Genomic DNA, 22,041 nt, shown 5'->3' with positions numbered 1-22,041 from the left:
CACCTGCCGCTGTTCAACATACTTAAGCAGACAAGCTTATTTTATTACAAGGTCGTTTTCCGGTTAACATCAATATCACAGTCACCTGTAAAAAAGCACCCACCAATTATGCGGAAATGATTTCATACTAGGGGAACTCCCCATAAACCACCAAAAAATTCCAGCGATGAACACTTTGAAGAAAAAATGTAGATTGAAGACAAGAAGTATATTGCATATTACTCCTACGCAAGTCAAAGCAAAATTGAATGTTGATTTTAGCAAACATAATAAATCTTCTTGAGATTAACAACGCTAGAAAACCAGCGTGTGACAGAAGAATTCAACATTCAACAAAAACGTCAGTACAATTGCACGTAAAACAAAAAGAATAAAGAACACAAGGTGGGTAAGATTGTGACTAATTACTTGGATCACATCATTGTCCAAGTGCTGAATAGGAGCGCCATGATGAGAGATATGAAACAAACCTGATGCTGAAAAAGTATTAAACATGTACACATGGATTGCAAACACAATCAATGCATTTCATGGTAAAGCGCAAGTGTCTGATAAACTATATCCTGACCTGTAAGTTCTATAATAACAAAAATTATGCCAGTCATTTACGCCAAATTTACTTAAGCCGAACCAAAAATATCTGGTTTCTTGGAAATGGGAGTGATTTTCTCATAACTTGCCTTTCATGGGAAGTTCAGATTGTGGTTCATTGTTCAAATTCACCAGAAATAAGTTGAACTGGTCAACAAACAAAAATATGACACCAAACATACAAAACTAACGATGACAATAATCTGCTTCGTACCGGCATATCACTACAGCAAGACAGTGCACAAAAACGCAATGACAGTTTCAACATTTTTCTTCGTCGTCAGACAAAAGCTATGTTAGAACAGAGAATAAATACTAGGAAAAAAACTCAACAATCATGTCCTCAGTGATGCTGAATTATGCTTTCACTAATAAGCAAGCATTGTACAATGTGCTGTGACACAAGAAATCGTTCAACTGATATTATGTAATACGTACGTGTATGCATGATAGGACTGATTGTTCCATAGTCAACAATACTTTAGCAACATTGGAACGTACACTTATATGCAACGTGTACTAAACCAATAAAGACTAAAGATAAACTTTAATACCAAAGCAAAAGTATGACCATAGGTAAGTAGACTGGTGTAAACATAGGTAGCCTTGGGACTTGGCAAGTATTTGCGGCATGAAACAGAAGGTCTGAGTATTTGGGAAATAACGAAGTTACATGGACATCAAACAAGTGACCCTTGTTGATTTTCCTTGAGAATGTCTTCAGCGTCGTCACGATTGCACAACGGCCTTGATGGACTAGTTTGAGTGCCCTCCAGTGAGCTGGAAAGTAGAGTGGAACATCCGGCCTCAAGGTCTGAAAGAGAACAATAGAAACATTATAAACCATTACTACTGGACATAAGAGACAGCGCACAGTTTCGCAACATGCCTAAAATCCTTTTAAAGGTTCTGCATTGTACTGGCACTTTACATGAAAAAACAACTTAAACCTGCGAGTCATAATCTGGGCCAAAGTGTCGATCGTAGCAAAAGCAAGTTGCTACTGACACAAAGCATGTTACCAGCTGCCTTCTTATTCAGAATTTTAAAAAAATGTCTTGAAACGAAGAGAAGAAAATAGCTGCTTTGTTAATATATTTCCTCAAGGGCTAAGCTTTAATGCTGCAGTGATTACGTCTGTCGATGCAGCTTCCTGTTTTGAATTGGGCTGATAACAGGAAATCGTCCTATGTACCGTCTTCGTTGTTTAGTGAGTTAGCAATTGGTGTCGCTTAAGTAACACCTTGGCAACAAGCATTAACTCACACCACCTTCAACATATTTTTAAACTATAACAGTTGAAATATGACCTTGATTTTTGGGTTGACTTTGAACGTAGATAATCCTGTTGAAAGCTTTCAGCCTCTTCCACAACCTCATATAGACCTAATATGCAACAAGAACAACTGAATACTTTTTCTATCAATCTATAACAAAACTACACAAGCAAATACAAAAAAGTGACTATGACATGTTAACTAGGTGTGTGATGTCAAAATATCCATCAAACAGCTTTTCAAGGTGATTGCAATGACGTCAGGGTTCACAGCACAAACAGAAAGTTACAAATGTCCGAGAAATGATTCCAATATTGAAGCATTAAGAGCAACTGTTTATTCTGCGTCTGTTTTTATTATTTTTTATATACTATTGAGGTTGGCAGGGTTCTGTTCCCATCACTACCACATAATAGCTTGTAAATGCAACGTAATTTAACGCAAGCAATCGTTTGCATGAGTGCAAAATATGCTTGGATATGTTCCAAAGTTCATTGCAGACCAACTCATTTGACCCTAATATTTAAAAATGTCTCACTCACCTTGCACTGAACGTACATGAACGCCAAACCACCGATAAAACCAATCGCCACGACAACAAGCTTGGTCCAAAAGGGCCATTGAAGTGAGCCTAGAAGAAAATTCATTTGAAAATACTGAAACACTACTGGTTATATATCATATTACAGCACACAGTCTACATAGGAGTACATATGTAAAGTGAACATAGCTACAAACAATAACAGCATTTTTAACAGTTTTCAGTGAGATCGCCATGATTCTGTTGCTTTTTTAAAATACAACCAAACTGAGTAGTCCACCACTGCGAATCAGAAGTTGCTCTTGGGTGTTTCACAAGAAAAATGGTAGATTATTTATAATGACTGTGTTATATAAATTGTGCTTGATACGAATAGATTTGGCTTAATATACAACAAACTTCAAATTAACTACAAAACAAGAAAGACAAGCTTCCTGTCAAAGAAACAACTTCTTCCAGTGAAGATGCAGCAGCTAAGCACACAAATAACATATTGAGGCAACCGCAGGTAAGAAGCAAACTTGTCGTCTTACCAGTCCTCAGTTCTTGAGCAGTTCTGTCGATCAAAACATACATCGACCAAACGACGCAGGTGATTGCGATTATATGAAATATCGCTGAGAATATGAGTTTTCTCCTCTCACTCGTCGACATAGACAGTTTTTCCCACTAAAACATATATTTATATGTAGTGCATATGGCTGTATAGTTGTATACTGAAATGTTTGTGGAAGTTTTGACTTGTGGCACAATCGGCCAAAAACTTCTTCATAAAACATACTGTACGGTAGCTCTATTTTAATAATTTATACTCAGTATTATGTTAATGTTAGCATTCACATCAATGACGCTACGTGCAATGACAATAAGTTTCATGGTGGGCTGATGTTTAGTTTTGCAAACCTTGGTGAATGGCTTTAATTTTGAATCCATCGAAAAATGAAACCCACACAATTCACAGTGCTTAAGATCTGGATAAATATAACGGCATCATTAACAACACAGGAAACTGTTTTCCTGGAAGCAAACTCATTATTCAGGGAAGGACAAACGCTTATTGAATGGTATAGGAAGAAATTTTACCGGAACTTTTAATCCATTGCTGTAGGCATGAGTGATGCACATAGGCAAGTGTGCCCTTGCAATTGCATGGAGCGATCAAAGGACCCATGCCAGCATCACTTTCACAGTGGCAGATACGGCACAACTCGGCGTTCTGAGAAATTTATTTAAAGTTATCTTGCAACCACAGTATAAGGCTACCACGTGAAGAAATTCAATTTAAACTGAACAAATATAAAACATTCATTAAAAAAAGTCATTTGTTTTTATTTTCTGTTTTCTACAATCTACAATATTTTCTCTCCTTCTGACCATAGTGTTCGTTCTGGAAATAAAACATTTAATGGTGTCCATTATAAAATTGACTTTCTATCATAACAACCAGAGTGCAAGGGTGTGCCAAACGTATTGCCCATCCACCCTGTAATCTCGATGGATGTAAAACACTTATTAAGGGGAGGTAATCTTAAGCCACATAATCACGACAAAGTACTTTAAAAATCAATATTAATCTTACTGAAGACTGCATGGAACAGATGGAATCGTCAGATCGGGAAGCTGTCACATCTCTGTTGTTGTCTGCAGCACTAATCTCCTGGCCACAGTTCTCACAAGTATTTGATCTTGTCGCTGTCTTGAGTAGAGTTTCATCCGAGTCACTTTCTTGGTCGTTTGTGGACAACTTCGTGAAGCATTTGTCATTGTTCGCTTGCTGTATCATCCAAACCGAGCTTTCACTTTCCACAATGTCAGAAGTTTTGTTCCCAATGATTTCATTTTCCAAGTGTGACGCTGTTTGTGAATCCTCGTCATATTCAGCTTTTTCATCAGATTTCAAAACTTGGCCGGGTTGACAATCATGATATCCAACCACGTCTGATGAACTGCCTACATCTGATAACTTTGTGCCAATCCCAATGTTGTTTTCATCGCATATCTATAAAAAAGATCGAGGAAATTAGCCCATAAAATGCATGGTGGAGACACACATGATTCATTTCAAACTGCTTGTCCAATCTAACTATGTCAATTAAACTTGTTTAATCCTATTTCTAATGCTTAAACTTAAGTGCACAAGCAATTCTTCTGTTCCGCTCAGTTCCTGCGTGATTGACATGTTTTTATGTTTTTCACGTTTCGATTTCTTGATTCCAGTCTCCTCAACAATAATAAGCGGTTTTGTGCCGGCCATATCCCCAACGTTATAATCAGACATAATACTTAAAGTAATTCACTTCTGCAAAACAATAACATCCAAAATATAAAAGCTGTTTAACAAGAGTTGCAGATGTGGTTAGACATAAAAACATCACGACACAATGTTCAGAATAACCACCCCTAAGTAACACGAACCACATTAAAGAACAAAAAACAATAATTTGATTTTTTTGAAGTTGTTTTCTATAATTTTGAGCATTTGTTCATAGGTTAAGAAAACCTTAACTTGCAAAAACGATTTTTCTTGCATCTTGTTAGAACCTTCTTCCTTCTCCGCATTCCAAGTTTTAGAAACGAACTTTTTATGCTGAAAAGTTTAATTTTATCTTCAAAATTTGAAAGAAGCTTGCTGACGTTGGGCCCAAGATAATACCAGTCAGTTACCGATGTTTATCAGCACATTGCAGCCATAAGAACCTTGTCACTAACTCAATACCCAAGAAACTGTGCATTGAAATGGAAAAATAGCTTTGCTTTAAGCCACAACTGCCCAAGGGCATTTAACATCAAAACAAACAAGTCCTGGCAAAGATAGCAGACCTCTTTCACTAAAATCATTGATCGAACAGCTCAAATTATTCCTCCCCGTAGGAAGTAAATACTTCGCTAGACTGCAACGGCGTCTGAACATCAGCCGGTATGGACAAGCGCACACAGGGTAATTCAGTTCTAACATGTTATTTAGCAACTCATAGAGACGTGATAGGGCGGATATCATACGAGGCAAAGGCCGGCTAATTACTGGCAATAGCGCACAAGACCGTGTAACATCATCACACGAAGCATATCTGCGCTCTATTGCGGCGGAGAACATAAAAATATCGATAAAGTTCCAAGAAACGCTTGGAATAAGGAGTAGACCATGAAACCTTAAGCCGTACTAGCACAGCGAGTACAAGGCTTTCAACTCCTGCTCTAGGACAGGGATCTAGAAATCTTTCGAAGCCACTTGCTTAATGGACTTTTCCAATTACTTCTGTTTACCAAGTTGCACCCCAAGTCGACCGGTATCGATATCACAATTACTCACTTGGAAGGCTTCAACCATAAATCACACCGCGAATTACTCGACCTTGACTTATATAAAGAAGCGGAACGTAGACGTAGGATTACAAAGACTGACTAACTGTAACCTAGGTTAAGTATATGCTGCGATGGATTAAACCTGCCATAGGCGCATTCCAACGATATAATTAATCGGGTTGTGTGTAATTTTGTGCATCCTGGCTTTGACGGGAAGGGTTGTCAATATTTAAACGGACTGCAAACGAGGACGATTTTCTCGCTTAACGCAATCAGCATAATTCAGGTCTATCTTCCAATAAAAATTCAAACTTAAACCCTACTTTACTACAAATGACTATAATCAGCCATTGTCCATGAGTCGATTTAACCTAATTACCCGACTTTTACGGCGGCGTGCTGGAGATGACGTAATAGTTTCTATAATAATACCAGCCTAATACTGCAACGCCATCTCGCAATTGCAATAATTTCGTGAAACGAGCTACGAATAAGCGCGGTCATTAAGGTAAACGCAGCTCAATTACGCTCAGTAATACAAGGAGCTATGTTGATGGTAAGACGAACTAACACTGAGCTCTATCTAATGGAAAACGCGTCACGCTGCTTCCGGAGTAACGCTGCGTTCAATGCGTTGACAAGCATGTTGAAGTAGAGGCGGGGAAAATCCATCAGTTGCAACAATTGCAGTGTCGCCACTGCCTACGGGAAATGAACGATTTCACCAATAGAGGTTCTATACTCATTGACAGTCAATTTCCCGTCTATTATCAACTTAAGCTGCGTTATATAACGGACTAACTTTAATATATTACTTCGCCAGGTTCAGCTTTGGGAGTACCAGCAGTTCAAGTTCCTATTTTGCACAGCACAACTTGCTGACGTCACGATCACTTCACTTCGACGTTGGAAACTGGTCTGGGGCAAGTTTTCATTCGTCTCCGAGTCCAAGACTGACCAAACCTGAACGAAACTGCAATTTTGAAATGGCGTTTAAAGCAGGGGCCCACTGTGTAGAAGAAATACGGGGACATCTGTTGATTAGGAAGTCAGACATAATTGGCGCGACAAAGTGTTAAAAGGATCAAGAGAAAACGCGATTGCGACATTTGGTCACCGCCGCACATGTGACCGCTGTTTGAGTCGTCTGACATTCTGCTTAAAAAATTTGTCGACGTCGTGGATCTGAATATTTCATGAAGATGACATAAGGCAAGCAGGAGTTACTGGTCTGCACTCTGCAATGCGCAAAACAACAGCATCGGCAATCTGTTATCACCAGCCGCAAAATTGTTAGCAATCATATTGTTGCCAGACTTTGAGGACACCAAGATACCCGATCATACGTCACATCTATTATTTAACGCTCGAAGGAAATTTCACCGACAACGGCGAATGTGCGTGACGTGAACAACTGCCCATGTTTCGTAAACAAAGCCGGGGTGAACAATGCTAAAGGAAGGGCATGCGGTGGAAATAATTCGACCAACGTTGCTCTTGCGGATGGACTGGTCATGGATCTGGTGTTTCCGATGTGTACTACACTTGGTAGAGAACGCGCGCTACGACACGCGATTTTCTGTTTATTCTTCATTTTGACAAACAACGTTGAAAAGTTTCTTTTTCTGCGGCGAATGAATAAAACGACGAACAGCCAAAGAAAAAACCGAAATTCAACTCAAAAGGTGAAGCTGCCGACAACAGTTGTCGATAAATAATTCATTGCCGGGATTGTCGCTTAGCGAGTGAGGTTAGTCGAGTCTGTTAAACAAAGAGTTGTCGAGATCGGCGAAAAGAACAAAGCATGGCCGGCCAACTATGAAAAAAATACGGCAAAATCGACAATATTTTATCCATGTTTACATAAAACAAATTCTACGTTCTACCAAAAACTAAACGCAAGAAATTTCATGAACGCAAAATAAAATCATGACGTCGTCACCGTGACGCAATCACACCAAACCAATGATGCAGAGAAAATACCCGACGAAACGGGATCAATTCCGGTGGGTCAGGTCTAATGCAGTATGGTACCGGACACAAAAAATCTCTGAAATGAAAAACTTAATTGTAAAATTTCATCAAATAAAAATCTTCCGTCTTTTTATCGGTACAATAAGACCCACATTTCTATGCTACCTCGTTCATCTGCTTCTAGTCTCTTCTATTAGAACAAACTTGTCAATAAAGCGCGTGCACGGCTGAAAGATAATTAGGTCCTGGGCTTTCAGAGATTTTCTGGATGGGAGCTTATTATCTAATCTGTTCAGTCAAAGACTTGAATCAATAATATCGATTGAGGCCGATGGAAGCCTCTGACTGAAAGCCTGGCGCTTACAAATCGCCCCTTGCAATGATTATAAAAACAAATATCTGATGACGACAATTGTGACAAAACAATTGACTTGATAATTTCCGTCTGTTGTGAATCTTTGACATAACTCGTATATAAAATGCTTACCAATAATATAAAAAGGTCAGGTGTAGCAACTTGACCTTCACAGCGACGATACATGAGCAACTACAAATGGATTTGTACAAAATCATTAATTGCTACGAGTTACAAATATACGGTTTGTGATATAGCTATGGTGTTAGGATTCTATACAACGCATTTTGTCCGGTTTCAAATTGTCGTCCGATCAACTTCGCTCCAGAGGAAGAAGCGCTTGAGAGACATCAAACGCGATACTTTTTATACCTTAGATGCAAGTTAGACTGCCGAGACCACATGATTATCGTCGACTTGTAGGCGTCAGGAGGTACGCGTGACGGATCGACCTATCTCGCAGGAGTTCTTGCTGATAACTGGTGTCATTGCAACAATAATTAACCACAATTACTTCAGACTTGTTTGCACAATTCTTTGCAAGCGCATCACGTTATCACGTGATTTTCAGTTTCTAAGAAACGGTCGCATTCTGACGCTTGCTTCTAAGACTTTGAGCAAAATAATTCCTGGGACAAGTGCCAGTTTGGAAGTGGCGCAATAAAGCTTGGCACAAAATCTGCACATTTTGCGTAAACTTGTGCAAGCTTTGAGCAAAAGCACAGAGTCGGAAGAAACTATTAAGATAAAACTGAACGCAATAACTTGTTGCTACCAGAGTGTACTCCGGCGCTCTTCGATTAAAGTTACATCAAAGACAAACGACCGTCGTCCACCTAATAATGAACCAAACCATGCGTTTCACACCAAGACGAAAAAATCGCACTGTAACGAATTTATTTGCGCTTAACAAGTTAAGGCGCCTTCATGCCGTACACACGTTGTTTTGTTACCGCATACAAGTCGTCGCCAATAACATTATGACCTCATCATTAGGTCGTTCAGTTTAATTTCGTCATCTGTAGTAAACATTGGTTTGTTATAGTTTGCGTTCTAGATTAATCAGTTAGAAACACGGGTGACTTTACCATGCATGACTGCCCGCCTATATCTAAGGTTTTCCAATTCTTGACAAAACATGCGTTTCATAATAAAGTCGTTGAATGGTGCACCTAAGGGAAATCCCCAAACTTGGGAGGTATTCGCCATACATTCCAACAAGTTGGTGAAATCCAGAATTTTGAAAACCTGCTGCCAACACAGCTGAGGCTGGCTGCTTGCAGCTGAAAGACTTCCTCAAATCAGGAATAATAAAGGTTCCACATAAACAAAATAAATAATAAACCAACCCATTTGCAACTTGCATGTATCGGCTTTAAACAAAATAATTCAGCATTTCTGTTCAATTATCGACAAATACGGCATTAATTGGCCGAAATTCACCCAAAAGTGATTCATCAGTCGTAACTTAAATCCAGACTCATTGTCTTGTCTTCTTTTTAAAACATTGTCTTAGATTTAACATTTGAAACAACCATATCGGAGCAAGCGGGCCTTTGTGTCATAACTGCATGAACGTAAAACATATTTGCCATTTTTTGGGACCTAGTCCAGAACTACCTGCAATAATAAAGGAGACCACTTAAATCCAACCCTCATGTCCAGCAATGACAGCTGCCCTTTACTTAAATGAGCAGGAAACAATGGTTGAGAAATCCTTGGCCAGTGAAAATTGACCAAACTAACCATTTTTTACTCAGAGTGGATCCTATTTAGGAACATACATTTTTTTCACTTATTACTTGGAGTTAATCAAGTGTTATAAATCATTTAATGTGCAGCCGTCATTAAAAATTATGTCATTCTTGGCCCAATAAAGCACTTCAATTGGACATTGCTGTATTAGACTCTTCTTAACCTGTTATGGCACCCTCCCTTTGATATGGTTGCGTATTTCCCCACTAAACCATACTTCAATGTTGAAGAGAGTTTGTTACAATTTGGGGGCTGAGATGCTCCTAGGATGTGTAGAAGTTATGCCACAATATGTTGAGTAGTTTTTCTTCAATGTACAAATTATTTTGCATTAAAGCAGCAAAGTAAATATAATGCAAAAAGCTTATATTTCCATATATGCAAATTCGATGAGCATTGTATGCATAAAAAGAAGAGTCATTGTCTCAGCTTTAACGTATGAAACAGCAACATCAGGACAGTTATGTCTTTGTATGAAGAGTTATAAAAAATAATTTTCCAACGTATTTTATTTTTAAAGAAAATTGGGAGATAAGAAGGTCATGGAATCAACAACAGGTCTGGAATTGAAAATATCTGTCATTACAATAAGAAGTAATGTAATTTCAAGCCATGTTCGCTCATTACGGGTACTACTGATATATCTGACTGGAAGGTACAGTAGTTTTCGACATGAAATCTAGCGTGCAAACACGCAAATTTTGGTGTGAAGCCTCAATCAATCAATCATTTTATTTTTCGTCAAAAGCACGGTGGGGACGAAAAATCAAGCCAGCTATTATTAACAAGAACGTGCTCAAAAATAATTACGTTAATAATTGCTGGTAACAACTAGCACGGTCACTAAACTTATAAGCCTCAATTCTTTTTTATTTATTATAAATCAGCATCAAGATAAAAAAGTTGCCGTGCACATTGATTAATCTCGTGCATGCAGCTGTCACACTTTCCACACTAGTGCGTGTGTCACACTTTCTATATCAGATCACTTGATTATTATTTATCATTATTTTTCAATACACATAAGAATAACAAAGCAGATTATAGCCTATAATATCAGTATTATAAATTCCAGACCTACCTCGATTTCTTTAAATCTCCTTCCAAATATTCGTCAAGTTCTTTAAGCTTTCAACAAGCACACTGTACACATAATAGTTTTCAACGTTACAATTAGCTCCAAATCTACCACTGACAAGCAGGTTAAGTGGTTATAGGATGTACCACTGCTGAAATGATTGTGTTGACGATGTTTTGTGAGAAAATATGACTTGGGTTTGGGTTCTACAACAACGATACAGCCCTAGCTCATGGTACGTTTCGGCGTACGGTTAACATTTCCCCTTTCAGGAACTAGGCTTCACTCAACTCAACTGTTTACGGACAAACAAGCAGAGCGGATATTTGGGGTTTCCCAGGTATCGATGACAAAACTTTTAAGATACCAAAAGGGGAATTTAACACAAGCATTTCTTCTTATCTCATGATTCAAATTGCGGTTGCAAGGACGAAATAAAAACTCTTTTATTTTACAGTACTATGGCGATCGTAATAGTGAACTGTAATAATTTATATAACTGGCGTTTTAATAAGCGATTGTGTGTTCTCCAACTAGATGAAATGTATTTTTAATTGTGCTGATGTGTGAGAATAAGGGGATATTATAATATACAGTACAAATCGAATACAATATAGAATTCTTACTTTCAGACGTCTGCAATACGAAACGTGACGTTAATGATAGATAACATTTCGTACCGATAACTTCCTGTTTTCCGTTTTAAGTCGTAACATAAATGTCGTGCCTGCATTTTTTATTATTCATAGTTGTTCAATGCATACAGTCTACTAAAATCATTAATGCAACATGGACGTCTTTATGCTGTTGCTGTGCCAATGTTTTGTCTAAATGTAATTGTTTAAAGAAACTTCAATATAATCAGTTTATACAGTTGTCATTCCTGTGAAACCATTGTTGAATTCAATTTGAAGAAGCTCAGTGGTAAAATAGACAACTTTATTGTCATCTTCACAAGACAATAAGCCGTCAAGGTGAACAATTAAGTCTGAGGGTGAGAAAAGCAGACAACGACCTCATGAGACTCATATATCATCACCCGCAAAAAATATTTCAACAAGCAAACATTGTAGTGGAGTGGGTCAATCTCTCAAGTTGAGGTGCCATATACCCACTTTTCGTTACAGAAGCTTTCAAACTCGGCAGCGAACCATCTTTGTCAAGTATGCTACCGACATTTTTCACCCTTGCTACTTCAGTTCAAATCAATCAGTTGATCCTAAGGGAAATCCTCGCTGTTTTCACAATTTTTGTCCAATGAAAAAGGCATTCGTGCTCAGATGTGCTGTAGTGTAAACCAGCCTTTAGATGCTCTCCCTTCGTCACGTGATGGATTAGAATTACCCATGGGAGTTTCCCATTTTTTAAAAGACTTGTCTGGAAATTAGGTGTTTTCTCTATTTTCAGGATTTTTCTACAAAGTAGGTGCTTTCCCTTTTTACAGTCACGCGCACGAGACGAGAGGCGCAGATCATCTTGATTAACATATGCGCCTGATTTAAGGTCGATTGTCCAATCCTGCCCGTTGCCGCAAACAACAGGGCTGGTTTGTAACAACGTGCTCTGACCTTGAACCTTTGAAAGGTTCATGACTCAGAAAAAATTAAACCTATTCGCTGTAGGGTCTTCTCGATTTTACTTCGGTGTTTTTTCTTTTTTTTACAGTAAACCATAGATAAATTATAAACAATGGTACTGGTGAGTTTACAACCGGGTTCATTTTATTTACACTCAACAAAGCGACCTTCTACAGACCATCACAATACACAGAAAAGTGATTACACGGGTTTATTGCAGCGTTGATTGAACTGAAAGGAACCAAACCACTCAATATGAATTACAAGACACACTTCGGCACTTTAAAACTAAAATTACAACATCAGGAAATTGCGTGCAAGCAGTCACGTGTGTATAGTTCTGTATAAAACTTGGTATCTTTTGTGGTGCACAGTATCACCTTGTGTACACAGGTCTTGTGATAATGCTGTGAGTGTGCAAGTAGGAACTTATAGTTACAAAAAAGCACATATAGGAACATGATATAGGGGTAAAAACACGTGATTTCATCGAATTAATATAAAACAACTACTTGGCATGATGGTATATACAATTTTAACACTAATCTTCATTGGCAGAATACAGTATTATGTAACACGCAACACAGTATTTGCAAAACTAGGAAGTATTTAACCCCAAGAAAAGAATGCTTCTATGCCAATTGTGAAAGTTACCAACAGTAAAAATCTCGTCAAATTGCAAATAATACATTCATGTTCAAAGAAGCGCAGAATATATGATATGAAAAATGAAATGATTGTGAAATGAATTAAGCATCTCACAATGCACAAGAAAGCAGCAGCAGTCTTTATGACTTCACAGACATGATTCATTCCTTATTCCTGCATTGTGTAAGCAAACTGGCCCCTGTGACGTTGACCCTTCCACAGCGAGAACAGATACACGACAAGCATTCCCGCCACGAAGGTTCCAATTGCAATGCCCGCTACTGCCCCCGGGTTCACTCCTGGGTTGGGGTTACTGGGGTCAGGGGAGGGGGTAGGGGTTGGACTGGTTGCGGGGTTGAAGAAGTCTGCTTCCATCATCCAATAATCGTCATGCGCGGTCATTTGAACGACCTGTATAAAAATAGACAGTTGCCGGCTACTTGGCTAAAGAATTAACATCTAAGTCGTTGTCTGTGATTTCCTGCAAGTTATCAATCGACCGTTATCCACAAAATAAGAAAATCAACTTTTAAACAACAACAAGCCTAACTCTACCAGGCAAGGTTTCTTACATCTCCTGTCGTATTGTGGAAAGAAACTTCCAACTCGTTGTTGGCAACAACTTGTTGAAGGTTGTTCAGCGCTGTTGTCAAGTTGATTTGCGGTTTCATTTCAACAGAGTTACCTATTTGTGATGTAACAATGACGTAGAGTTATTCATGAAATGTCTTAACCATATATAATTACACTCAGTTAAACAAAGTTATGTCAACGACATAGAAATATCAAGTTAATGACACCAAAGACAGCCGAATCGAAAGCACGATAAGCATGGTAGCAAGTCGTGCAATCGAAAACATGACAACAAGACGTACAATGTCATACTTTCTATTGTAAACAACATTTAACGATTATTCTTAATTTAAGTAGCTGTGTCAACTTTATTGTGACGAGTTTTCGCAAAAGTCAACACAACCCACCTTGTACATCGGGAATGCCAAGCAAAGTGGCCCAGACGTACATATATTTGTTGCCACTGTTGTCCATGGCAACGGTGTAGGGGTGATCATGAGAGACTCGCAGTGAATATATTTGAGCTTTGTTAGCAACAGTATCATGGAACGCTCCTGGAGACAAAGACGATAGAAAATGGTTTACAATTGCAATTGTAGAATTAGAAATTTAATTTAATGTAACTGGTGACTGAAAAAGTGCTTGAGATTTTGAAATCATCAAAAATATGTTACAATTGATATTACAGTGTACTGAAATATCTTTGAACCAAGGAAAGTGTTTTCTAAAGTTAAACTCAGTGATGATTTCAAACCTAGCCTGACAATTTATCAGTTTTAAGAGAACTGAATGTTAAGAACTTGTCACTTTTACAAAGAAACACTTCAATGTGAGAACGCGATTAGCTTATGGTAAGAAAACATAAAAGTATTAACAAAAAATCTTACTTGTGAACGATTTTGGATTTTGAAAGGCTTGATCGTAGTAATCAGCGCTAAACCTGAGAACAACTGTTTTGCGCAGGTCTTCACCGAAACAATACGAGTAATCGAAGACTTCGAGGTTGTCAACGAAACCCATCTGACCATATACATGTGTTTGTGTTGTTGTTGTCATATTTGTTCCATTCACCTTTCATTGACAGAACGTTAGTTGCTTCAAGGTTAAAGGTCAAAGGTTATAGCTTACAATGTAAATTACAGCAACATACGACTTAATGCATGGTCAGGGTATACGTATGGTAAGAAATGTGCTTACACAACACAACCCCAGTATTAACAAGCCACAATACATGACCATTATAATGCTATGCTGGTAACCACCTCTGCCATAATATTGGCCTCCATTCCCAGTGGGTATTCATAGCCGTGCACTTCATTAACGGACCAATACAACTTCTGATATTCGTAAATTTTGTTTCCATGATTGTTCAACACCTTCATCATATGAAGAACAAAGTTTAGATTCGTTTAAACATTTTATTTCATGTCTTTTTTGCATGAAAAGATAATCTTCATCTCCAAACAAAGAAACACAAAATTGTGGAAATGTTCACAAAAACTTTGTGATATGAAACACTTTATGTTTGACATGAAACTAAAATTCAACCACAGTTAAGTGATAATCGATCTCACTAAATCTCACCAAAGGTTGCTGTGCAATCCATATATGGGCAGGTTGGTGGCTGAAACGTCCGACTCCTCCGTAGACCAAATCCACCTCTTTAATGATCTCTGAGCTCTTCATCAACCTCACCTGCAGAGGACACAAATTACTCCGCATCAAATTGCAAAGATGCGACGTACAGCCATTACGTTCTCTACCTTATCTCCCTTTTAAACATTAAGTCGTGCGACAACTACAACACTAACTCATCGATGAAGAACAATAAATTACTGTTGAACTCGTACCTTGGATGTATTGGTGTCAATTGCGACATCAGAGTCAAAGATAGAGTCAGTGGTGATGTTGCTGATGCTGCACTGACCAGTTGTATAGTTAGTGAAGAAAGCCAGACCAAGGTTAAAGTCCTGAGTCCTGCACGAAAATGTTTCAAAACATATCATTTTTGTTTAAACCACAGAGCCTATGCATGTTTGCGTGGCAACTGAGCCGTAGATTTTGAAGTGTTTGTTGCACGATATACAGCAAGTACAAATAAATGTATTTTCAAAACGCTTCACCCTCATAAATATATATTTTTAATACAACAAAATCCATTCACCATGATAGAGCTAATGGTCCTGCAACACCGGGCCGATTGTTGAATTTAAACAATACTATGTTGTGAGCGTAGTCGAAATATTCCTCATATGAAAAAATTTCGTTCGAATGATGCTCTATCACTTCTACCTGGGATATGAATGACGGAGCATCATTCAGAAATGGATTGGGTGGAGCATCTTTTCGACCTGGAATTGTCATGGAAAGAATTTTAGAAATATCTGACTTTTTATCTGACTATTTTACTATAAGCATTAAGCACGGCTTAACAATAGTCATCCATTTGCTATGGGTTTAGATTTGTAATACAGTGGAATGACCATTTGCTTTATATTATGACCATTTTAGTATAGTCGCAGATATTGCTGTGTACAATTCTCAATTTACTATGATCAGTCTTCGGATATCTTGACCAGTTTTTTTTTCAATTTTTTGTATCAATTAGCTTTCGTGACAGTGGCAATTGTGCTACGAATATTCTCAATTCACTCATCGACACCAAATTGCTGGGTAATGTTAATGAAATAAATGACAAATTTAACGCTTTTTGTTATACTGTGCTTAACTGCATTGATCCTGGTGTGGATGAATAGCACTACAGCAACTTCGGTTATTGTGACCATTTATGACCGTAGTGGTCTGGTCCCAAGATGGTGATAATAATCGAAGTCTACTGCATTGACATACCAAGAAATCGTCTTACCCAGGCATACGATTTCATGAGGAAGTTTTGGCCTCCAAATCCTGAATGAGGTTGATGATAGATAATCAGAGAACTTGTAAGTGTAAATCATCTGATCACCGGTATTGTCTGTTGCCTGTGGGGAAAATAAATACGTTGCCACCGATTAGCAGATACCTTAGCAAGTGCTACTTAAAACCTGAAGCAGACCATGGTGCAGTTTAACTCACATTAAGTTTAAGAAGAACGGGAGACTGTTGCCCAGATGGCATGTTCCACGTGTCTACACTGAAGTAAACATCAACCAGGTACGTCAGGTTGCCATCGTCGAATTCAACGCAGGTCTGGTAGTGATCAGTTGTGATACCAGCCACTATATCTAGACCCTGGTACACAGATAACTATTTTAAAGTGGTTGAATTTTTAATAAAAGTTATTCAGCAAATTTTGGAAGGTGAATTGCAGCAAAATAGGTCCATTGACATCTTTGCCAGCATTCTGCTTAAGACTGTAAGTTGAGTGACCAGAAATTTTAACCTTTCTACCGCACATGACAATTAGGCCTTACAGGATATACTGGTAAGTTAAGGCTAACAATTTAATAAGTTAAAAGCAAGCATTTGACCTCTAAAGATGTAAAATAAAACAGACTTAAACAATTTTCAACCAAATAAATCCTGTTAAAAAAAAATTAAATAAACATCGTTTAAAATGCTAGCCACCTCGTATGTGACGTTGTACGTGCCGTTCCAATAGAAAGCATGTGTGACATTTTGTGGACCATTTTCAATGCCGACCCCAAACAATGAAAATTGATGAGGTTTCGACGAGTCCAAATCACCAACGTTGCACGTGAAAGCGTTATCTAGAAAACGCATAAATGCAATGCTTCATGTAAAAAATTAAAAACTCAGCAAATTTTTAAACCTTACATGAACAAATAACGTGCTATGTTCATTCTTTCATTGCAGTTGGTGAACACAATGGTGAAATTCAAGCATTATGTATATGGCCACCTGTAAATTTATGCTTTTCCCATTCCAAGGATGTATCGGACTATTTCACAATAGTAAATATTATCCAAGAATATGCACAACCACAATAAACATCTTACCATCAACATAAAAGGTCTGGTTGTGCTTGTAGTCATACACAACTTTGACTTCCCTCTGGCTCATTAAGCTTCCATTGCTTTGATCAAGGGAAAAAAATAAAGTTTCATTCTCGAGGTCATAAAACTCGTATCCGTTCAAGGTTTTGTTCAATCCTGCGATCATTAATTTTAAGAAATTACTTGTACACCGATTCGATGAAGATGGAAATGTGTTGTACGTGCATTGTACAAATGTCGTTAAGAGCTCAAAATGTTGTCCAAAAAATTGTTACAGCTCATTTTTCGTGGTGGTTTTACGAGTAAGATGAGTCAAATCAGGATCGGAGCCCCCGGCATAATCCCACTGTTATTGTTACATTTTTATCTCCTTGTTATATTTAGTTAATTAATCACAGCAATGTCAATAATCACATCATGAATATAACTGTGAGTTATTGCTGTGACATGCTTCAGTGCACAAGCATATATCACACCTTTCCAGTTTGCAATGTGATGGTGAATACATCGGTAGAATAGGTTAGTTATTTTTGTGGAAGTTGATCGATTTGATAAAATCTTGGACAAAATGATGATTTTGGTGGAATACGAGTTTGTTACTGCTTACTGTTCAATAAATCAGCATGGCTATGATATGATGATGATATGAATTAATATTCATCATTTTCGTGGGTTTATGCATGAAAAAATATGATGCAAAGTTTATGAGTTGTGCATGTTTTTATAATTTTATCAGCCTATAATTTTTTATTGACATCTATTTTTGTTTCCAGAGCGAAGATAACTAGCTGTGAGTATTACAGTAGAATCCACTTAGGAAATGGCTTATATTAGTATATATTAGCTTATATATTAGTTAAGAAATCGCCAAAATCACTTAGGACGGAGGACCTTCGTCCTAAGCGATTTTGGATTTAATAAGCGGTGGATTTATTAAGCAGATTCTATTGTAGTAGTATTTTAAAACAAATCTCACTAGTACTCAAATTTGACTACGTTGTTCAAGATTAAAAGACATCGAGATAAATGGGAAAATTTGTTAGAACTCATCCATAACAGTAAGATTAAGTTTGGGTTGGATGTTGATTAGAAATATTCAAAATAGGTATTATATCATGCAAAATTGAAACAATAGGTCACGTTTTTCAAATATAATGAGTGGTGCAAGCCTAAAGCACAAAGTTATTTAAAAAAAGGACAAGGTGAAACTATGCGTAAAACTAAACAACAAATCTAAACGACAAAATAACCATATTATTGTCTACCTTCAATAGTTATTTCAACGTGATAGCTGAACTGAACTGGATCAAGCGCTGGCATTTGAGTGAGATTTCTTCCAGTGATGTTCGGACATGACTGGCTTAAACAACCAATTGCAAAGCAAGCCACAGCCAAGATGAAGCTTCTCATCTTTGCTTTGTGTGCAACAGAAGTACTCAGGTATTTGTCTGATCCAAAGCCTACAGGCTAGTACACCTAAAGGAAGAAATCGAATGAAATCTAACAAATTAATTTTTTAATAGTTATCATTGTAAATACGTTGCTTGTAGAAATAAAAGAACTATAGCTTGGCCAATCAAAACTTTTAGCAGACTGAAAATTACCAGTAGGCAGTAGCCTATAGCAATTTTAACAATTAATGCTACGCATGCAAATGCATGGTAATGATAAAGCACAATGTTTTGGCAGGTCTAGTGTAGAAGCGTAAATGAAGTCATAACTAGGCTAAAGCAGCAGAGTTTTAGGCCTAAAATGCAAACAGACAAATGCATCACGTGGTTGTGCACTTCTGCATTAGACTCGTTTTGGCATCGCCCATTACAGGTGCCTACTATAAATTAGCGAGTAGCTAGTTAGACTAAAAACTTCATCATCCAGTCATCTATAGGTCTAGGCTATTTCATTTTAACTTAGGTTCTCCTAACAACTTTTTAGCACCTCCCGCCTGTGGAAATGTTCGTGCTCGCTTTAGAATTAGGTGTTGGTAATTAATTAATTACTCATAATTTACTGATCTAAAATCTTGCCCCGGGGCGGATATAAACTGATAAAGCTCGTCAATAATCCCATTCAAGTTTTGAAATGTTATTCAAGTTCATTTTGAAATGTGTGGTATAGCCTAGTACAGATAACAGCCTAACACATGCACGCATAGCATAGTAATGTAGACGCCTTAAACATTTAGTTTAAATATAAAACAATCTAAAATGTCTGCAAGTAATGGCGGTAAAGTCTCGCACGAACAAATGCCATGAACAAGATTCCCCAGTTTCCGGCTTCCTGCTTAACATGAACGTAAACAAACTTTCATGTGATGCCAAGCGTGTGATCGCAATCACGTGAGGTTGTGTAGGGCGCATAGACATCGTATATCTGCATTTCTTAGACACGATATTTTTGACAAAGCGTCATGATATTGTTTATTTTTTGCCAAGAGATCATTATTTAGAAAATAAAATTCATTGCCAATAAACGTCCAGGACCAAGGTTTATTATCATAGCATAAAAACTTTAATTACATTACTCACACGTTGATTAAGCATACTTTGTTTTTACATTAAATTATGTTGGAACCTCATCGAAAAGTTAGAAGAACGTTTATTAAAATTGCCCCGTACAAGTAAATGTCAGGAAGACCCCAAATTTCTTTGTTTTAACTAACATCATAAATATCCTATAATCGTGTGAATTGCTCTCTCTCAAAAGCAGCCGGTGATTCCCAAACCACCTGCCGTGCTGTAAAACGTGTAGCTTTGATTGACCAAGATTTTGCTGTTTCGATAGGAAGAATGACGTGTCGCCTCAGAGAACTTCAACTCTTTTCGAGCATGGACAACTTAGTTACAAAAAGTAATGACACTAAGTAGCCAACCGTACTACTACTACTACTACTATTTTGAAAGTGTATTTTATCAAGTAGCCTACCGGTACCGTTAGCAGTCGGTACATTTTTTGACAGGTACCGGTACCGTTCCCAAAGCTACTTCCAAAACAAGAGTTTCTTAGCTTGACTTTTGCAGTTTCTTATAAAACATGTATCCTTTGTAATCAATTAGAAACATGCTGTTGTACTTGTCTTTCCATTTAAAACCGGCATAACACGTAAATTGCAGCATAAAGCTTTCTCAAATTTCTTAGCAAAGCAAATGCATAAGACCAGGACAAAGCTCTTTTTCCTCCCTCACCCGAATACATTCCTGCCTACAGCTTACCTACAGCCTCCGAAGATTTGGTTTAAAGTAATTCAAGCTACATTCAAGCTACAAGGATTATTGTTCATCATATTTTCTTGCGTGCGACTTCTTGTCAGATATTACCAAGAAAGTCTTAAAAGTCAAGTATACAACGTGACAAAATTATGCAGCATAAACTTTCCCTATTGTAAGCTACATAAAAATTTAAAATGTACTTCATTTCAAGACGTTTGAAAAAAGGATTTTTGCAAAGCAGAATCTAAACATTTTTGCGGTGTGTGTGTTTTTAGCAAGGTTTATTTTGTGGAATTTTTAGACCCAGCATTTAAAAACTATAGGCTATGCGTTTTACATAGGACAGCGGTGGCCCCAAATATGACCAGGCATCACAAAGTTTATTCTAGAAATGAAAAAAGTTTTTGTTTGACTTAACTTGGCGATGATTTCTCACCGCACGAGCTGGTCTTACTTTTAATTTCGACTCAAGTTTCTTGTTAAGTTTTTGTAATATTGTATTGGGCGAATTTGTGACTATACCAGCAACACTGACTTGGAAAAGGTTCGTTTTTAGGCAGTTACAACATTACAACGGTGCCACCACTGGATATTGTACCCAGGCCACATTTCTACAACCCAGGTGCTGCAATTGTTACGCCACCGAACCGCTGTGTTTTAACGTACTGAGTTACAACTACATTTTTCTGGTTAGAGTTATAGTAACACTTGGTTTAATAGGAAATTTGCATTCATTTACGAATTGGCGCCAGACCCATGGCAAAGAGTGTGATAAGTTGCAGTTATACGCTCCCAGCTAGTTATCATTATCAATTTGGCAATCGAATTCGGGTACTTCGCAAAATTGTCAGTAACTGGTTTGGGACTTTAGTAATTTAGGAGTGTGCGAACGCCGATTAATAATCTCATTACTTACTTTTGTTGTCGAGTTTGCAGCGTCAATTCATCACTTCACTGAGTCGTATAATACCAAGCAAGCTAACAAGACCTGAATTAAAATTCTCTGAGCGTTGTTATTGTGTGCTGGCTCGGAGACTGGTAAGACATTTAGCAAGTTAGACTGGTAAGACACCACAGTTAGTAATGCGGTAGGTTCGTTCGAGCATTAAATTACTCAATAACCACGCCACAAAGTTTTGTGTGAAATAATTCTTGTCAATCACTAACAAAGCATGAATACAAAAATTTTGTTCTAAAAAGAACT

General features: G+C 37.6%; 2 protein-coding genes across 2 annotated transcripts; both read right to left on the bottom strand.

Annotated features, from left to right (window-relative positions):
- Positions 1–22: 22 nt before the first annotated feature.
- Positions 23–11,151, bottom strand: LOC143470020 (E3 ubiquitin-protein ligase MARCHF8-like). The gene is made up of 8 exons (XM_076967859.1): positions 10,878–11,151; positions 3,989–4,708; positions 3,493–3,625; positions 3,313–3,380; positions 2,943–3,078; positions 2,411–2,499; positions 1,902–1,977; positions 23–1,405 (listed from the first exon to the last, which is right to left on the bottom strand). The coding sequence occupies exons 2-8, from the start codon at positions 4,190–4,192 to the stop codon at positions 1,272–1,274; spliced, it is 840 nt and encodes a 279-aa protein (XP_076823974.1). The 5' UTR covers positions 4,193–4,708; positions 10,878–11,151; the 3' UTR covers positions 23–1,271.
- A 1,496-nt stretch (positions 11,152–12,647) lies between these two features.
- LOC143470018 (uncharacterized) lies at positions 12,648–19,122 on the bottom strand. The gene is made up of 13 exons (XM_076967854.1): positions 18,894–19,122; positions 17,632–17,784; positions 17,240–17,382; positions 16,748–16,903; positions 16,539–16,653; positions 15,837–16,023; positions 15,523–15,649; positions 15,257–15,367; positions 14,935–15,048; positions 14,560–14,743; positions 14,080–14,226; positions 13,672–13,784; positions 12,648–13,510 (listed from the first exon to the last, which is right to left on the bottom strand). The coding sequence occupies exons 1-13, from the start codon at positions 19,036–19,038 to the stop codon at positions 13,268–13,270; spliced, it is 1,938 nt and encodes a 645-aa protein (XP_076823969.1). The 5' UTR covers positions 19,039–19,122; the 3' UTR covers positions 12,648–13,267.
- Positions 19,123–22,041: the final 2,919 nt, after the last annotated feature.

The sequence above is a fragment of the Clavelina lepadiformis genome, chromosome 9, assembly GCF_947623445.1.
Source record: "Clavelina lepadiformis chromosome 9, kaClaLepa1.1, whole genome shotgun sequence".
Taxonomy (NCBI): Eukaryota; Metazoa; Chordata; class Ascidiacea; order Aplousobranchia; family Clavelinidae; genus Clavelina; species Clavelina lepadiformis.
The sequence above is the reverse complement of the archived record's forward strand: the minus strand, read 5'-3'. Positions and strand labels throughout refer to the sequence as shown.